The sequence below is a fragment of the Falco peregrinus genome, chromosome 2 (genome assembly GCF_023634155.1).
Source record: "Falco peregrinus isolate bFalPer1 chromosome 2, bFalPer1.pri, whole genome shotgun sequence".
In the NCBI taxonomy this organism is placed as follows: domain Eukaryota; kingdom Metazoa; phylum Chordata; class Aves; order Falconiformes; family Falconidae; genus Falco; species Falco peregrinus.
This window is the reverse complement of record NC_073722.1, coordinates 103869722-103887208: the sequence shown is the minus strand read 5'-3', so window position 1 is coordinate 103887208 and position 17487 is coordinate 103869722. Positions and strand designations below refer to the sequence as shown.

At 51.4% G+C, this 17487-nt stretch overlaps 1 protein-coding gene across 8 annotated transcripts in view; it reads left to right on the top strand.

Moving 5' to 3' along the window:
* The window catches only part of GTF2IRD1 (GTF2I repeat domain containing 1), a 67658-nt gene extending 55657 nt beyond the window's left edge, over window positions 1-12001 (top strand). For 5 of the 8 annotated variants that reach the window (XM_055797236.1, XM_055797235.1, XM_055797232.1 and 2 more), the window contains 6 exons: window positions 3733-3780; window positions 7191-7268; window positions 9208-9400; window positions 9824-9861; window positions 10811-10947; window positions 11744-12001. In XM_055797236.1, the coding sequence (XP_055653211.1) occupies window positions 3733-3780; window positions 7191-7268; window positions 9208-9400; window positions 9824-9861; window positions 10811-10947; window positions 11744-11818 (569 nt within the window). In that variant the 3' untranslated portion in view covers window positions 11819-12001. The other 3 variants (XM_055797230.1, XM_055797233.1, XR_008746020.1) reach the window with 3 other exon arrangements.
* The last annotated feature ends 5486 nt before the right edge of the window (window positions 12002-17487 follow it).

Below are 17487 nucleotides of genomic sequence, written 5' to 3'. Positions count from 1 at the left end.
CCCCATTACACTGAAGTGGATGGTGGCAACACAGTGCCTTGGCTTTGATCACTTTTCATCTGCCTTAACAAAATTAATGATTTCCAACTAGCCATAGATCGTTAAAAATTTAAATTTAAGAGTGTTCTTTTTACCTCAATCTTGTGTAGTAAAGTCCTGCCATGTAAAATGAAGAGGAGCAGCAGAAGTGCGTGCTTGGCATTGAAACAAAATCAATGAAAATCACTTATTTCACAGAAGAGCGTTAAAATGAAAGCAATAGTTACTCCCAAGCAGGATGGCACTGCAAAAGTGTCTAAAAGCTGGAAAGCTCAGGAGGCGACTGTATAAATATAAGGGAAGTTATGGGTTTTGTGGATTATTTTGGCAAAAATGTACATGAAAAGTACACGTTTTAAGGGAAAAGGGAAGTTTAATATATTTAAAAAAAAACCAAAACAACCTTTGGGGTAATTTTAGTTGCCTTTAGGTTACGTTACAGAGTTTAATTTGCTTTAAACAAGTCATGCACCTCTTGCATTGCAAAGAGCATCCTCAATACCTGCAGGACTGTGGAGGACCGGCTTCCTTATCTCCCTCTTTGGGGACACCCATTTTTCAAGTGTGACAGAAACAGATAAAAGGATTCACTGTAATCTCAGCACCTCGCACACTTTTTTCTCAAGATAATCTGTAATTTCTCTGTTGAGATGGTATCTCCCCTGTAATGGGTCGCAGTGCGGGGGCTGAGGCTGCCGGCACAGAGGCGGCTGGGGGTGCGCACCTGCAGAGATGCTGTTTGCAGAAAGAGGTGGGTTTTGGGGTGAAATGAGGCTGATTTGGGGGAAAATAAAGCCGGTGTGCTCCCCAGTGCTCAGAGAAGGTCAGTGGCTGCAACTCCCTTCTGCAGTGCAGATCTGCAGCCTCTCAGAGGTGGGATGATGGCAGCGCTTTCCCCACCTCTGGGGGCTTTAACCCAGGAGCACAGCCTTCCTGGCAGCCACAGATTTTCCTTTTGATTTCCAGTTTCTTGTCTCCCCACCGTTGGTCTCTGCTCTGTGAAAAAGACCTTCAAAACCCCTTTTTGAAAGCAGAATGTTCTTTCGGCATTAAAACAGAAGTGGGTGAGCAGGGGTGAAGCTTGAGCACTATAAACGCAGCACTTATCCTTTCTTTTCTTCTTTCCTGAGGCACTGAGATACAAAACAGGCTTAATTTGAGCCTTTGAAAAAAAAAATATCAAGCATAAGTAATCTAGCACACACACACACAAAAATCTTTCTGTATGTTAATTTTTATGTGCTCTGATTGAAAATGTACACCAGCTCCATCTGTCCTATTCCCCAAGCTCCCTACCACCCTGATAGATTATTTCCCATACTCCAATTAATAAAGTAGGGCAGGCAGTGTTCTTTAATTAAAAAACCCACACATCCAGGCATCCTTTTTATATTTTTTTTTTTTAATCACAAGAGCACAATCCTCCTCAAGACTTTGATGAGATGTGCCTCGCGTTGGAAACTCCCAGCAAGAAAAAAAGAAAAGAGGAAAGCGCTCGATGGGGCAGTGATGGGAGCTGAGCGCATCTTGCTCTATCACCAGGTTGCTTTTCGAGGTCCATGCCCCTCTCCCTTCACCCCCCAGCCCCGACGTTTAACCCCCGTGGGAGCAGCCGGGTTATTTATCCTTCTGATCCACCTTCCTGTTACCTGGGGTGAATTATTTTTTAGTGTTCAGCCGGTCAGTGTTTCTAGTCTGAAGGTGAAAAATTGAAGCAGGTAGTCTGAACAGCTGTGGAGCTTCAAAGCCTGTTTATAAGCATCTCTGCGATTCCAATCACCTTTTTTCCCACCTGTTTTCTGTCTCCTTTTCCTTTTTGCCTGTGTGTGTGACATCCTTGTGGCAATGAGAAGGCACCGCCATTGCCCGGCTCATCCCAGCCCTTGTGTTTGCTTTGTTTTTGCCTCCCTCCCACTCCCGGCCAGCCTTATATTCTGCCGTGTCCTTCAGAGACCCTAAAAGCCCCATTTTTCAGGGTGCTCATCGCATGGCAGGATGGGTGCAGCTCCATCCCGGCTGTGGTCTGGCACTTAGGGATGTGCTCCGTGACTGTGAGCCTGGTGGGATGCCTCCCATGGTTAAAACTGAGCAGCACATGTGGGTTACCAGGACAAGAAATTTTAATTATCTTTCTTAATCAGCATGATTTCGTAACAGCATTTTGAAATCTTCACCTGAAAGCCTGCAAATGCCTTTGAGTTGCCGCCAACCAAATGAAATGCCATGCTACCCTTCCCAAACTCTTTCTGATTCATTTTGGAAAGCTGCAGCTGCATGCTTCTCTTCCTTGCTGCCTGCCCATGCTCCTGCCTGCCTGCAGTCTGCCTGCGCTCCTGCCCATGCTCCTGCCTGCATTCCTCCTTGGTGGGAGCTATGCCAGGACCTTGTTCCCTCTTGGCTTGGACCCTAGCTTGGCTTTCCTGACGCCGCCGTGACCCATCTACATCTCTTCCCCTTTTGCACTGCGTGTTTGCCGAAACATTGTGCGTGGTAGGCGCTGCCCATGGGGTGCCCACACGGGCAGGATGTCACCCAGCGCTTTGGGGCGGCAGGCGACATGCAGCTCCCTGTATTTTCCAGCTGGGTCCTGCTGCGTGGCAGTGAGCGGCGGTGCTGCAGCCACCAGCTGCTGACAGCAGGATTTGTCCGCCTGCAGCCCAGGTGGTGCAGGGTTCAGCTCAGCACCCCGGCTCACCGTGATCTGCACCCAGACGCTGGCGCTTGCAGCTGCCCTGCCTAAAACCTTGGTTTTTGGTTCCTTTGGTGCCACTGAAGTGCCGGGCTCTCCCCGCGCAGGCAGTTGACAGAGCTCTGTGCTGCAGCGGCTGCTTTCCTGAGCCTGCTGGAAATGACTGATACATATTTTGAGCTACTTTGGATCGCTTATGTCTCTGCTCAGCAAAGCCAGACACACGCCCCTGCTCTCTCCCCCAGCCCCTCCAGTTTGCCCGTGCCAACATGTGCAGTTTGCTCCCCTTCCTTGCCCCTTCCTTGCCCCGGTGCTGTGACCCCGTCCTCCCTACTGGCTCTCCCCACGGCTGCCGGCTTCAGTGTGATGAGCCGCTTCATTCTTTTGCCCATCATGCAAATCCTGCCCCTAGCCCCGTCCCTGCTGCTTTTGCCCAGGAAATTTATTTCATTTTGATACCGCTCGTCACTTTGGAGTCAGCGGCGAACACCAGCCTCTCCTTAGGGATCTCTTTTTCTCCCATTTTCCTCTGTTGCTGCAAAACTGACACAGTTTCCCCGTTTGCTTTTCATCTGCTTTAACCTCAGATATTTTTTTTCCTCCTCTGATGCTGGCGTGACCATGCAGCACAACCACTGCTGCTTTGGCACCTGCTGTAAATGCTGCAGTTCGGCCGCATGGACCTTGAGCTGCTGAGGAGTGCAGTGTAGCTCGAGGGATGCTCGTGGGCTCAAGCCCATCCCAAAACAGGTCCCTGGTGCGCGGTGGAGAGCCCAGCCCGCCCGCCCAGCTCACTGGGCAGTTATTTAGCTACTGAAAGCATCTCTGTGTCAAGGGGCCTTGGGACCGGAGGAATTTTAAGCTGCTAGGGACAGTGTCATCCTGGGTTTTGCTTTTGTTTGTGACTGAGAAAGAAACCAAGCTGCAGCACTCATGGCTCTCTTTTTCTTTCTCTCTCTCCTTTTTTTTTTTTTTTTTTTTTATTCTTTTAACTTGCGCTGTAGCCCCTAGACGGATAACATCACTGGAAAAAGCCTACGCTGCCTTGAATGGTACGTAGCTCAGTTGATGCATCGTAGATGGTAGCAGACAAGAAATGCACTTGTGTTTTAATATGGGAATGAAAATGTCTTAAACCCCCAAATTTCAGGTATTGTTTTTTCCTCTCTGCTCTGTTTCCCTGTGATACTGAGAACTGAATGATGCAGGATGTGTTTAACAGTATTTTATTGTTATTAATCCTCTCTGCATTTCTAAGCACCGTTGCTGCAGTCCCTGGGCATCGGTGCCGGTTCCGCTCCAGACAAACCAACCTGCCGCGTTATCCTCAGCTCATCCATGTGTCCGAGCAATTCATTTGTTCAAAAATCCGCTTGCCATTCACAAGAAATGCTCACACAGACGGGGTCTGGGGTTTTCTTGCTTTGCTTTAACGCATACTCTGCGCCAGGATCGGTGTGCAGTCACGTAGGCTCCAGGATTTAACATATATACTAACGTACAGGAGTAAAGAAGAACTCGCCTGGCTGTGTCTGTGCTAGGGCACGGTGTGTCTCCGGCAGATCCAGCCTTAGTTCCATCCGCTGGGATTCTGGCCATGTGTCTAGATGTTAATTGCCTGCTCCCACAAGTTTATAGCTCCGCTTTGAAAACATGCATATGCTGAGCTAAGTCTAACTGTACTTCACCCTGAGTTGCTGTGGAACAGCCTCAGCGAAGTCAGAGGGTTGGTTCCAGATTTTCACGGGGGTGTAACTGAATTGCACCCATTGAAGCTGGAAGCAGGGAAGGGGTATGGATTTATCCTCTGCAGATTCAGGGCCAGACCCTGGCCGCTGTAAGCAGCCCACCCTGGCTGGGTGATTCTTTGGCACTGGATCACCTGCAGGAGGGACCTCAGCCCCTTTCCCAGTGGGATGTGTTGGGCAGTGGCTGTTTTCCTGATGGAATGGGCTTCACGCCGGGGGTCCGGCTAACGGGAGGTTGTCCCTCTGAGCACGGCGGATGGGTGGAGGACGTGCATTGCCTGGCGCAGCACCCCGGGGTGCTGGCAGCAGCACGGGGAGCTGGAAGGCTGCACCGGGGACCCTGTCCAGCTGTGCCACAGCTTCACCGCCAAGATCAGGGCTCTGCACGTGCCGTCACAGACACAGACAGAGCCCATCTTTATCCGTGGGATACCTTGGATTTGGGTTTGTGGTGGTTTTTTGAAGTCAGTAGAACAGGCGGTGTTCTGGATCCTGTTGTCCCACAGCAGGCACCTAAACCCCATTTTTAATAACTTGTAAATTTGGTGTTTCTGAAAGAAATGCCGAGCTCTGACGAGTCCTATTGGAAAAGAGCAAATGGTGCTTTAAAAATGTGACCACTTGTACGTAAGTGCCTGTGGAGTGCAGGGGTCCTTGCTTCAGGCAAGTAGGACTGGGAAGAAAGTAAGTCAATCAATGGGCTACTTTTTTTAATTTGGAAAAAAAAAAAAAAAAGATAACACAGAGCTGAAGCCAGCAGCATGCATAAACCTGCTTTATGGGAAGAACTTAGCACATCCCAGGGGTGCCAGTGGCTTCCTTGAGTTGATTATTTCCTAAACCGAAATGGATAAAGTCAAAGGTAGCTGGAGAACTTTCTCGCCCGGAGCTGGCTAGGGATGGAGGAGCAAGTCCCTGGGAAGCGGCACCACCAGCCAGAGCCTCCTCTCTGGCTTCTCTGTTATGCATGCTCAGTTCCAGGTTTTTCATGTCATTTATTTGTGTCCTTGGATAGGAATTTGGGAGTCCTGCCCACCACAAGGTGGAAAAAACCCCCCTTGGGATCTTGTTTCTTGCACTCGGGTTGCTCGGGGCATGAGCGGAAAGGAAAGAGCTGCTGCATTTTTCAGTCCCAGAGAATTAAATGAGTGAGAACACTGAAATTTGGTGTTTCTTTGTCTGCTACCATCTACACATCCATACGGGTGTGATATACAGCCCAGAAACTGAGCATCAATGACAAGGAAGTCACAGAGGGAGCCCACAGGGTTTGCTCCTGCTGGCCTGCCGCAGCCTCGGGAACAGCACTGCAAGGCAAGGTCTTGGGTCTTGAAAGCAGAGCTCCTTGGCAACAGTTACTTGATTTTCTTCTATTTTATGTATTTTTTGCTCCCTCCCGTTCAGGCTGCTTTGTTGCCATTTCTGGATTGGAAGCATGACTTGGCCCTGAGGTTCCTTCGCAGAAGCTTCTCCCCCTTTTTTTTTTTTTTTCCCCTAGTTATATCAAGACAAAACTATTGTTTTCCAGGTGGAGAAGAGGCTTTTTTGAGGCCGGACCCTGCAGTAGCAGGGTGCTGAGATGTAAGGGTGCCAGCTTCTCTCCAGGCTCCTCAGCAGCAGGGTGGCCAAGGCGTGTGATTTCTGCTGGGGGTGCCTGGCGCTGGGCTCTGGGGTCCTGTGCAGGGAGGCAGGGACTCGCATCAGGTTTTCAGCTTGCATTTAAAACAAAATTGCAAGCCATGTGTTTGCTTAAATCAAAATCAAAATCAGGGGATGGCCAAAATAATCAAAATCATAATCATGGGATTGCTCAAAATCAAATTAAATAGCTGCAGACCAGGGGCAGGGGATGCTCAGATCCCTCGTGCCAAGGTTTGCAGGGCTCACCTTGATGCTGTAAATAACCAGCCTGGATTTCCACCCCATGGCGTGCCCACCTGAGTGAAAATGCCTGCCTTGGGTGCCGTGAGGCTCATGGTGGTGGTGCCTCCTTGCTGGGAGGAGAGCCCCCGAGCCAGCCCCATGCTGCACACCCCAGCTGGCGTGGGGCTGGAGGGGTGACCCTGGCGAGAGGTGGGTAAGGTTCGTTCAGCTGGTGCTTTATACCTGCGGGGTGAAAAAGCATCAAAGGAGGCTGGTACTGACTCCAGTCGTTTTTCCTGGAGCCCCCAGAGGATGCTGAATAGCTGGGGGGAAAATCTACTGACATAGGCACGTCGCTTGAAATGAGAGAATGGAGGAGAAACTGTCTGGCACGATGAGGACAATTAAAAAAGCTAGTAAAGCCAAGCTGATTATATGGCATATTATAAAACAATACTGTACTTAGGAGCCCAGCTATAAAAGTGCTATCTCATTCCTTGATATCACTTGTGGGAGCATTCGTGGCACTGAGGGCCTGAGTCTCCATCGCTTTGCATATTTTGCAGTCATTTACAGCACCGCAAAGTGAATGTAAAATGCTCTCAGCCGTGGCAGCGCGTGGCAAATGCAGATTTGGCAGCATTTTATAGCTACTTTGCACGGCTCTAAAAGGCAACGCAAGGTGCCAGAGCAAAGCAGCCACCTCTGAGGTGTCCCCCTGCCGCGCTGGGGCAGAGAGACAGAGGCACGGTCATGCGTTGTGACAGTGGGACGGGTTTTGCAGGGGCTCAGAAAGAAACAGGGTATGTTATTCCCCTTCCTTTTTTTTTTTTTTTTTTTTTGCTTTGCAGATGAGGATGATGCCAACAGGCTCGGAGAAAAGGTGATTCTCCGAGAGCAAGTGAAAGAGCTTTTCAATGAAAAATACGGTGAGTCTCCCATCTGCACGCATCACTGAGCGAGTTTGTTTATGCTGACAGCAGCCATAGTTAAAATTAATTCAACTGAAGGCCTCTATTTATAGGCCGAGCGCACAGCAGCCTGCTGCAGCGCAGGTTTCGTCCCACTGCTTCACCTTACAGCCCGTCCCCAGGGACGTTCCCATGTCTCGCTCGCGGCAGGTGGGACCGTGACCTTCTTGTTGACAGCTCATCCTTGGCGAGGGGAGGGAGGATGGAAAAATGCAGCTGAGGAGCAGGATTTGTTCAGTCTGGTGTCAGCCTTTGATGCGTTTTTGTCCCGAGCCGGTATGAGCCGTGGCGTGCGCGCTGAGCGTGCCTGCCCTGTGCCAGCCTGCTGGCTGCCAGCCCCTGCCTGCTCCACCTGCCGGGCTGGCAGCAAGGCTGGAGCCGCAGCCCGATGTGGGGCAAAGCTGGGGAAAAGCGTGATGGAGCTGCGGTGGAGAAGGAGGTCAGGAAATTGAAGATCTGAAATTTGCAGGCTCCTTGCGCTGCCTGGCGAACCCATCCTTCCACCCGTTGCTGGGAAGAGGTGCAGTGGGGGTAGCAGCTGGGTGGGGGGAGCGCAGGAGGCAGCCGCAGGATGCACAGCCCTGGGCAGTGTCACCGGCTCAGCCCCGTGGGTACGGGCTGCCGCTGCTCCTGCTCACAGCTGTCCTCTTGCCGCAGTTGGGGCACAGCTTGCGTAAATGCTGGGCGGTTATTTCTCAATGTGTGACTCCCCAGGGCTGTGCAGCCAGGCCATGGCAGCTCAGTGCTACCCCACCGTGTCAGTGCCGTGTCTTGCCTCCCTCCCCAAAATAATTGTCTGGAGGAGAAGGAAAATAGACAAAAGGATAGCAAAGCAGTGGGGAATGTCACCCCCCTCCTTTCTCTGATCCACCAAGGCTGCTCGCCCTTCCCACAGACCCTGTTCATTTTGGGATGCTGCTCACAGGCTGTGTGCTGCTTTGGGGGTGGATTTGCCCCATTGGAGGTGCCAGTGTGTGGGCACAGGTCCCCGGGGAGGCTGGTGCCTGTGCTCTGAGCATCCCCATCCAGCTCAGCAGCCCTCACCCCACGTGGGGGCTGAGGCCACAGCAGATCCCTGTGTTCCCATGGTCCTGGCACTGTTTATGGAGCACAAGATGCCAGGTGGGCTCCGGGGACGAGCTCCCTGCAAGGAAAGCCCAAAATGTGGCTGAGGGGCAGCTCACACCTTCAGGTTTGGGGGCTGCAGAGATGCGAGGTGAGAGCAGGCTTTTACAGTTAGGACCAGCCCAGGAGGGAGAGGTGTTCACTGCTCCCCCCAGTGCAGGAACTAAAGGGGTACCCAGAGAGGTGGGCAGTAGGTTTAAGTCACACAGAAGGAAGTACTTCTAATGCAGCAAGGAATTAAATTGTGTTATTTCACTGCCATAGGGTATTGTGCAGGCCAAAGGGATAAAGTGATTCAAAAACTGGGCAGGAGCGGTGGGATGTGATGATGAGCGATGGATGTGATCTCCACCCCAGTGACCCCCAAACCTGCTGACAGCCAGAGGCAAGAGGAGATGGGCAAATCTCTTCCATTTGCCCTCTCTCCTGGGCTGGCCCCCATGCTGCTGCTGCTGGCCCAGCCACGGGCTAGTGCAAGTGTGGCCATGGGTGTGCTCTGCACGGAGGAGAGGTGGGTGCACAAGTGCTGGTGCTGTAAAACTGTCCTGACCTGAGGCTTCTGGCAGGATCCCAAGTGGAGACTAACAGAGCAGGCAATAAATAGGGCAGACAGATGTGAAACGTCTGGGTGGTACGTGGCTGCAGCAAAGGTCAGGCATCACAGCAGCCGTGACTTCCCCAGGTCCTCCCAGGGCTCTTGGTCCTATGGTTGGTTGGATCCGGAGCCTTCTGGGGTAAAGCTGGTGCATTGTCCTCTGCTCTGCCATTACAGGAGAGGCTCTGGGCTTGAACCGGCCCGTCATGGTGCCCTATAAACTCATCAGGGACAGTCCCGACGCTGTGGAGGTTACTGGGTTGCCGGACGATATCCCTTTCAGAAACCCCAATACCTATGACATCCATCGGCTGGAGAAGATCCTGAAGGCTCGTGAGAGCATCCGGATGGTGATTATAAACCAGCTCCAGTAAGTTCCCCCAGCTCTGTGGCCGGGGAAGGTTTCTGTTCGCTAAGCATTGCCCTTGCTTCTCCAGCCACGAGTGGGGTAAGTCACTGAGGGGCCACCAGAGCTCCGTCCCCAGCACCCACCATCCATTTATATATTATATATAAAGCATTCGCGGGGCCGGTTTATCCCCTTTTTCTTGCACAGTTTGGGATGATGATGCTGGGAAGGGGCACGACATGGAGGCAGTGGGATGGCTCAGAGACCCAGCTGAGTTGTTTTGGGTTTATTCCCACCGAGGAGGCTCCGTGTCCCATCTCCATGCAGCAGGGTGTTGGAGGAGGAAGGTCGGGGTCAGGATCTGGGCTGTGTCCCAGGACAGGCAGGCACGTGGGGGAGAAACAACAGCACCCGCCTGCTCTCACCCCCTTGTCTCTTACACAGGCCGTTCACCGAAATCTGCACTGAGGCCAAACAAACAGGTAAGGGGAGGGCTAAGAAATCACCGTGACTTTCCCTGCCCTGTGGCGGAGAGAACATACAGGCGAAATGGATGGGAGTTGTGGGGAGGTGTCTGCACCTCCCACATGCCCAGGGGAGGCTGGGGAGAAGATCCTACCTGGAAAAAGAAGAGTCAGGCTCAGCGCCTGCTCAGGAGCAAACCATCCTCACAGATGATTCCACTTCTGTGAGCTGCGGAGAGACCAGGCTGTCAGACTCAAACTTTCACCATATTCTGGAGAATATGATTATCCCTTTCCCATTAGCAATTTACTCACCATGAGCAATTTATTCACTGGTTAAAGCCCTTAATTTGAGCCATCGTCTAGCAGTTGAGCTTCTAAGGAAACAAGGTTTCTGTGATCGCTGTGAATGCGTTTCTCTCTCTGTCCCATCCTCCCCAATAAATCTCAGGCAATTTTAATCAAATGTGTCAGAATTAGCAGCCCCAGAGATAATTAGGATCCTATTAGTTTTATGAAAATGGGTGGCTAGGTGGAGAAGGGACATGTGGCAAGCAGGAGCATGCCTGCAATGTGATGTAAAAAGAGACGCATGAGAAACTTGATATATGCAGATAAATATGGGTATATCATACCTGCAGATAAATATGGGCATATCATCATCACAGCTGGCACCTTCACAGCCCCAAAGCACCCAGCACGGACACAAGTCTGTGGGATATCAGGCTCTGTAAGTGCTGGAGCTTGGGATTCACTTATTTTTGGGATTTTCTTTGCCAGTGCCTGAGGAAAGCTGGCAGCTCCGTGCCAGGTCGTGGAGGCCAAGCCTGCATCACCAACAGTGGCACAGCAGATGGCCGCGGGGGGATGCTCAGCGGGAGGCGAGGTCGGAGCGGCGGGAGGGTCCCTACGTTTAGGGACCACTCGCAGGGCTCGGACACCTCATGCCTTCCCTCTCCCCCTGCAGAGAAAGACACCAGCGTTCCCAAACGGAAGCGGAAGAGGATCTCCGAAGGGAACTCAGTATCTTCCTCTTCCTCATCTTCTTCTTCCTCCTCTTCCAATATGGAGTCTACATCATCAACAAATCAGATCTCACTTGTGGTAAAGCCTTCCAAATATTAGGGGGGTTACTGCCTACCTATCTCTCTGCTTCAGGATGCTGCTCTCTGCTCTCCTCGATCCGCCACCACCTCCCTCCACCTGACAAACACTGTAAAGTGTGATGTAAAATGGCACGAGCAGGTTTGGCGAAGGAGGGGACGCACCTCTGGGGCTGCCTTTTTCTGCCGGGTTTGTCTGGGGGAGGTCAGCGGAGCAAAGCACCCACGCCCCTTGGGGCTCTCCTGCATCAGTCCTGCCGAGGGCCACGGGGGGATGCTCGGCACTAGCGGGAGCCGCACATGGGACAGGCTCGAGCGAATCCCCGACCCCACCGGGTTAGCACAGCGGTGCTGGTGGCCTGGCTTCAGCCCCGTGGCACCGCTCGACAGGAGCCGGTGGGTCCCCCGTGGTCTGAGCTGTGCCAGGTCGTGCCTCCGGCCCCGTCCTGGGTGCCGCACAGAGCTCCAGCGTGCAGCGCGACTGTGAAAATAGGAAACGAAATCAGGGCGATGCATCCCACTGGTCTCCCTCAGGGCTTGGCTTCGGCTGTGGATGATATCAGTTGCTTTAAAAAAATAATAATAAAAAAGAAAAGCTCACGAGAAACATCAACTTAAAAGGTGTTTTTGTTGTCAGGTTTGCTGGTGGTGTTTTGGTTTGGGGTTGGTTCTTTTCTCTTATTTGGAAGTGGGAGCAACAGCCCATGTTGGAACATGTCAGAGATGTGATGTGTGCGTGGTTTTGTGTTGTGTCCTAACAGAGACTTTTGCCTTCTTTTTCTCTCCCTCTCTTTCAGCAATGGCCCATGAACATGTACATGTTAGACTATGGTGGTCTAAACGTCCAGATCCCAGGACCTATTAACTATTAGACCTCAATACCGAATAAGAACCTCAAATGAAAGACTAAATAAATAAATAAATGTAATTTATGTAAAAAGTGTATATTCCAATATGTATCAATGCCTTTTAGTTTTTCCAATGATTTTTACACTATATTCCTGCCATTAAGGCCTTTTTAAATAAAGATAAAAAGTGTTGCCTTGCTCTTAAAAGTACTTATTTTATTACATATATTATTGATAAATAGCATTTACAGGTAAGAGTAAGTGCAGGAGGGCACCCCCAGACAGACCTTGTCGTGCTTTGGCTGCTCAATAAAATCCTTAATGTCACCAGTGCTTGAAACCAAGAGGTCTGAAACGTTTTAATGCTTTGTTTAATTTAGATCAAAGGTGTAAAAATTTACATAGAGAGCTGCAGGAGGAGCGGGACCAAACTGCAGCGGTGACGGACAAGGGAGCCAGCCCTTAGGAGCACCAGAGACCTGCGCCCGCGAGTCCTGTTGGCTCTGGAGCAGAAGTGGGTTTGGATTAAGTGGGGAGGAGATTCCAGCCCCCCCAAGGAGTGGGGTCCCCACAAGGCCTCTCGTGGCTGGCCTCCTGCCACCCCAGACTTGGAAAGGCCCAGAAGCAAGTTCGATTGCATGCATTTAACTGGCTTCTGAACCAGGAAAAGATTTTCATCTGGTGAAGTTCTTCACTATTTATGATTTTCTAAGAGGTTTTGATGCCTTACTGGGGGAGAAGCTCCCACAGTAAGTACAGGCTGATCCCACTGATGCTCCACAGGTTCCATAACGCTGGACCAAGAGCTGCGAGTGGCATTGCTGAGAGCATCCAGGGGTGTCCCTGGGCTCCTCCGCGTGCCCTGAGCCGCTTCACCCTGTCTAAGAAGCAACCCATTAAATTGAGGGATATTTGAAATTCCTGCAATTTTACTTCCATTCCTGGAGTTTGGCAGCAGAAGCTAATGGCACCAACCCCTGTAACTGACTACCGCACGTATTTAACTTGTGCGTTGTCTTTGCTGAGAGCCGTGCATGGGCCAGACGGCACGAGGGCGGCATGAGAAGCCAACAAGAAGAAACATCCCATGTAGGTAAACGCAGCCCAGCATGAGCCACCGGTGAAGCAAGGTGCCCTGGGGCTTGTAGCCTTGGTGTCAGCCCAAGCAGCAAGGTGGGGCGTCACCACTGGTGGCCATTGCTGGGCAGGATGGGTCACAGCCTCCTCTCTGAGCAAACTGGTCCCTGAAGCAGCGGCCGTGGTCCGCGGGAGGGGGCACGGGAGCGGGCACAGGACCCAGGTCGCTGGTAGCAGCTTCTCTGAGTGCAATGTGCTGATTTACTTGTTTTACAGGTTTTTGATCTGCTCGAGTCCTTGTCTTTTCAGGCAGTGGGAGGGTGTTGATGGTGGGTAGAAGCTTTTCCAGGCAGCTGCAGTTGCTCCGGACTTGCATTTGCTGCAGAGTTGGATACAAATGATCACATGAGATAATAAAAGCCCAAACAAATGTAGGAGACTGCACAAAGGCGGCAGCCAAAAGAAGGGCAAAGATCTGTATCAGTGACCCCAATTAGAAATAGAGTTTGACATCTGAGCGGTTGGCATCAAAATCTGAAGTCTTTCATGTTTCTGCCTGATGCTCAAACCTGTGGCGTCTCCAATTAGGAAACAAAGAAACACGATTCAGAGGTAAAAATATGATTTTCTCTTCCCAGATGTCTGAAAGGGGCTTATTCACAGATCAAACCCCACCGAGTAGGTGTCTCCTAAGAGAGAGACTCATTATATTTTGACTTTTCTTTTCTCTTGCCATTAAAAAAATAAAGGTCTGATGCTGTAGCCCCGAAGGCGGCAGCACAGCTCGGTAATGAGTGGAGACGTTTGGGGCTGCCCCAGGTCTGTTGCTGGTCCCGGCATCCCACGGACAGGCCAGCGGCATTGGGGATGCTGCGGCGGGATGCAGGTCTGCAGCACTGCGCCCTGCGCGGGCACTAATTGCTGCTGTGGGAAGGCAGGGGTGAGCACAGGCAGCCGAGTTAAATTAGGGCATGGGAGCTACGCCGGGGACTAATGATGTAGTTCAGAAAGCTGAATGCAGCCATAAAGGCTGTAAGTGGGTAGGGGGGGAGGGAAGCTGAGCAAGGAAGCAGCGTAGGGCTGTTTCCCCGCTCTGCATCTTCCCTCTCTGCCAGCCAGCATCCCCGGCTCGCAGCCTGGATGGCAGGATGTGGCACGGGAAGGCTTGCTGTGCCGCTTTGGCATGGGCTGAGCCAAAGCTTGTGTTTTCTTCCCAAAGTTTCTCAACGGAGCTCTGCGTGCCCCTGTGGCCCTTCGTGCCCTGCCCTCAGCTGGGAAGCTCCACGGCTGCCTGGCAGCTCCAGTATCCCCAGGCTGGATTTTGAGGCTGCTGGGTTCTGGTGACAGACATATCTTTGGGAGCAAATGGCAGTAATTCCCGTTGGAATTTCAGGGCCACAGCATCCACTTTTAAGTTTCTGTGGCCAGAGTGGAAAACTGCTGTGCTTGGCGCCTGTGTTTGCTTTGACCCAGGAGCGCTGACCCTTCCCACTTTGGAAAAATGACAGGTATCACTTTATTAGTGTTTTCCCTCAGTTGTAATTCTCGCAGCTTCCATAATCTTGATCCTGCAGTCACAGGGTATTTTTATACCCGCGTTTTGTGTATAACATGATTATATGCTGAACAGGATCTGCTCCATTGCAATTAGGCAAGTGAAGATTCAGATCTTAACACTTGAGCCACGTTTCTCATTTATTACTTTTCAAAGACTTTGTTGGGGCGGGTGTGTGTGTGTTCTTGTTTATGTGTTTACAAATCCAATAACAATCCTCATTAAGAGTTGCAAAACATGAAGCCATTTTGATCCCAGGCAGATGGCAGCTAAATGAAGTTTAATTAAAGAATGAAAGCTTTGATTCAAATCATTTTTAAAAAATATAGTGCACTGAGATGCTAGAGAATGGCATAAACAGCATCTGTGCTTTTATTCAGAAGCCTGAATGCATTGGCGAGGAAGCACTTTGCAAGCCCTTTCGGAGCAATTGTGAGCCGCGGGCTGCAGCTCGCCGGGCCGGCACGGCTGGCTGCGTGCGGAACCCCCCTTCCCCTGATGCTGCGGCAAGGCTGGGAAATGAATAATGCAGCCAAGTGGGAGCTCTGGCCTCCTTCTTGGGGTGTTTTATTTAATTTTTATTTTTGAAGAGTTCAGCTGATGCCAAAGCAAGACTTGATTTGAGATACAATCAAGTTTTGGGCTGTTTCCCCGCAGTAACTATCCCCTTCCAGCAGCGTGCAAGCAGTATGGCTAGCACATATGTTACGTGTGGTCCTTTGTAGCCTATACAGCTTATAGCCTGTTGCTTATCAAAAGCTAAAGCTGAAAAAACAGAGGCTGAGGTATCGCAGGAGGCTCCATTCAGGTGGTGCTGAGGCTTGGCTGCTCCAGGATGGCTCTGGCCGGGGCTCAGCACTGTCCTGCGGGTCCAGCCCCATGTGCCCACCCTGCTGTAGGGAGGTTTAAAGCCTCCCGTGTGCCAGCCTGCGGGGTGGTGCAATGGGGAGGGCAGCCCGGCGGATGCTTTTGCACACCAAAACTTGCTGTGCTCTCAGCAAGAGGCAGGCGCAGGTCTCTGTGCCGGCTCTCTCCAGCAAGCGTACACCGAGCCTTTCCAGGGGTGGCAGCCACCTAACAGCACGGGGACTTCGATTTATATCATGTGCCTGCGAGTTGTGTGACCTTCAGCCATGGCTTTCCTTCCCCTACGTAACTTGTGTGTGTGTGTATATATATATATATATTTGTGTATATAAATGTATCTATCTCTATATGTATACATTTATATTTTTTCCCACTTGTATATAACGTATAACTTGTGCCTTGCCATTTCTTGGATTATTTTCCCCAGTTAACGGCTCAAACACTGTTCATTTTAAACTGCTAACCCTATTGATTAGGATTACCTAATCCAGAGAAAGAAATCCTGCCGATGTGCCACTGGATGGGTGAGCTGGTGGGCAGCGGCGATGCTGGAGGCTCCAGGGTCAAGCACGGGGAGGGAGCCGCAGTGCTGTAATTCATGAAGAGAAGACGCTGCCAGCGGAGTATCTGAGTCTGTTGTTCAATGAAGGTGTTCAATAGCGGTCTCAGCCTCAGATTAACGGGTCTGTGGGGTATAAAGGCAGATTGATGTAGCTGAACTGAACTGGCGCAGTCTCATGCGAAGATTAACGTGTTTGCATGAGTGGGGTTTTTTGAGGGGTGATGTTTAAGTGGAATGAATCTCTGGAAGCCATCATTATTTATTCATATTTTCCCTGATAAAATGGGCACTCCTAGAAGGGACAGGCTGAATCTCCAGCAAGACCATTCATCTTACTGAAGTGGCTTCATAGTCCTTACGGCAGGGGCTGGGATTTCATCGCTGCCTGCACAATTTGGGGACGTAGGGCTGTGGCACACCCGCTGCCATCGGCAAGCTCGGGGAGCCAGCAGTTCCGCTGCTTCACCCTGCTCCGCAGTGGCAACTGGTGGCAGAGAAGACCGATGGACATCTCCCCTGGAACAGCTGTGTGGTCACAGGAGGGTAACGAGGCTCCTCGTTAACCTGCACATTAGTGCTTCCCATAAAAGGGTCGGGGCAGGAGCTTTTTAAGGGAAATGGGAGGAGGGGGAAGGTGCTGGGAATGGTTCATCGAGGCTCGGGGAGGCTCAGTGCCAGAGGATGCTGTGGAGAGTTTCTGTGGTCTCAAGGGGAGGCTGGAGAAGTAACTTGGAAGCAAGACCTGCTGAAGGCTACCAAGCTGTCAAACCTCATTGGGTTGAGGGCTGCCAAGCAGGCGAACCACAGCCTGGGTGAGTACTTGGGGACAGCATTGCCTGTGCTTGCCCTGTTCCCTCTTTGGGCCACCCGTGTGCAACCACAGCAGCATCTGCCTGCGCTGTGCCCCAGCCCCGCAGCCCCAGTGAGCGTGGCTATGCCTGTGTAACCCAGGGCTCGCTCTGGAGAAGCGCCCTGGGTAGGGAGGCTTGTTTCATGGAGACTCGCTGCTCTTCTGCTTGGTCCTCTGGACACACAGCTGTAGAAGTATGTGCAGATCTGCCCAGCAATTCTGTTCCTGGGGTTTGGAAGAGCTGGGAGGGTCACAGGTGACCGGTGCTGGGGAAGGCCATTGCTTTTACTCCTTCGGTTGTGCCCCTCAGCTCTGGTTTGGTGTTGGTCCTGCTGGACCCAAGCCAAGATGTCTGACCTGGTTTGGACCCACCAGGCTTGTTCTCTCTGGTCTTATGTTGTGTGAACACCAAGGAATTGCTTCTGGCACCTGCATGGGGGTGTGCCAGGGTGCAATCCAGCATCACCGAGCAGCGAGGTGCTGCTGCACCTGAGGCACGGCCCGTCCTGGGAAAGCTCCTAGAAGTGGCTGCAGCTGAGTGGCCCATGATAACCATCTCTCCTCCTGTCCTGCTTCAAAGCTTTCTCCAAAACGCTTTCCCCATTTCTCTGGCTAAATCAGTACAGCTTATCTGTTGTTGTTGGGTTTGCTTGGGTTTGGGGTTTTTTTCACGACCGTACAGATGAGAGCTAAGAAAACCACCACCACCACATGTAGCACCATCGCTGCTTTGCTATGTGGTGGCATGGAATTTCTTCTCTGTTATAAAGATGCTACGTTGG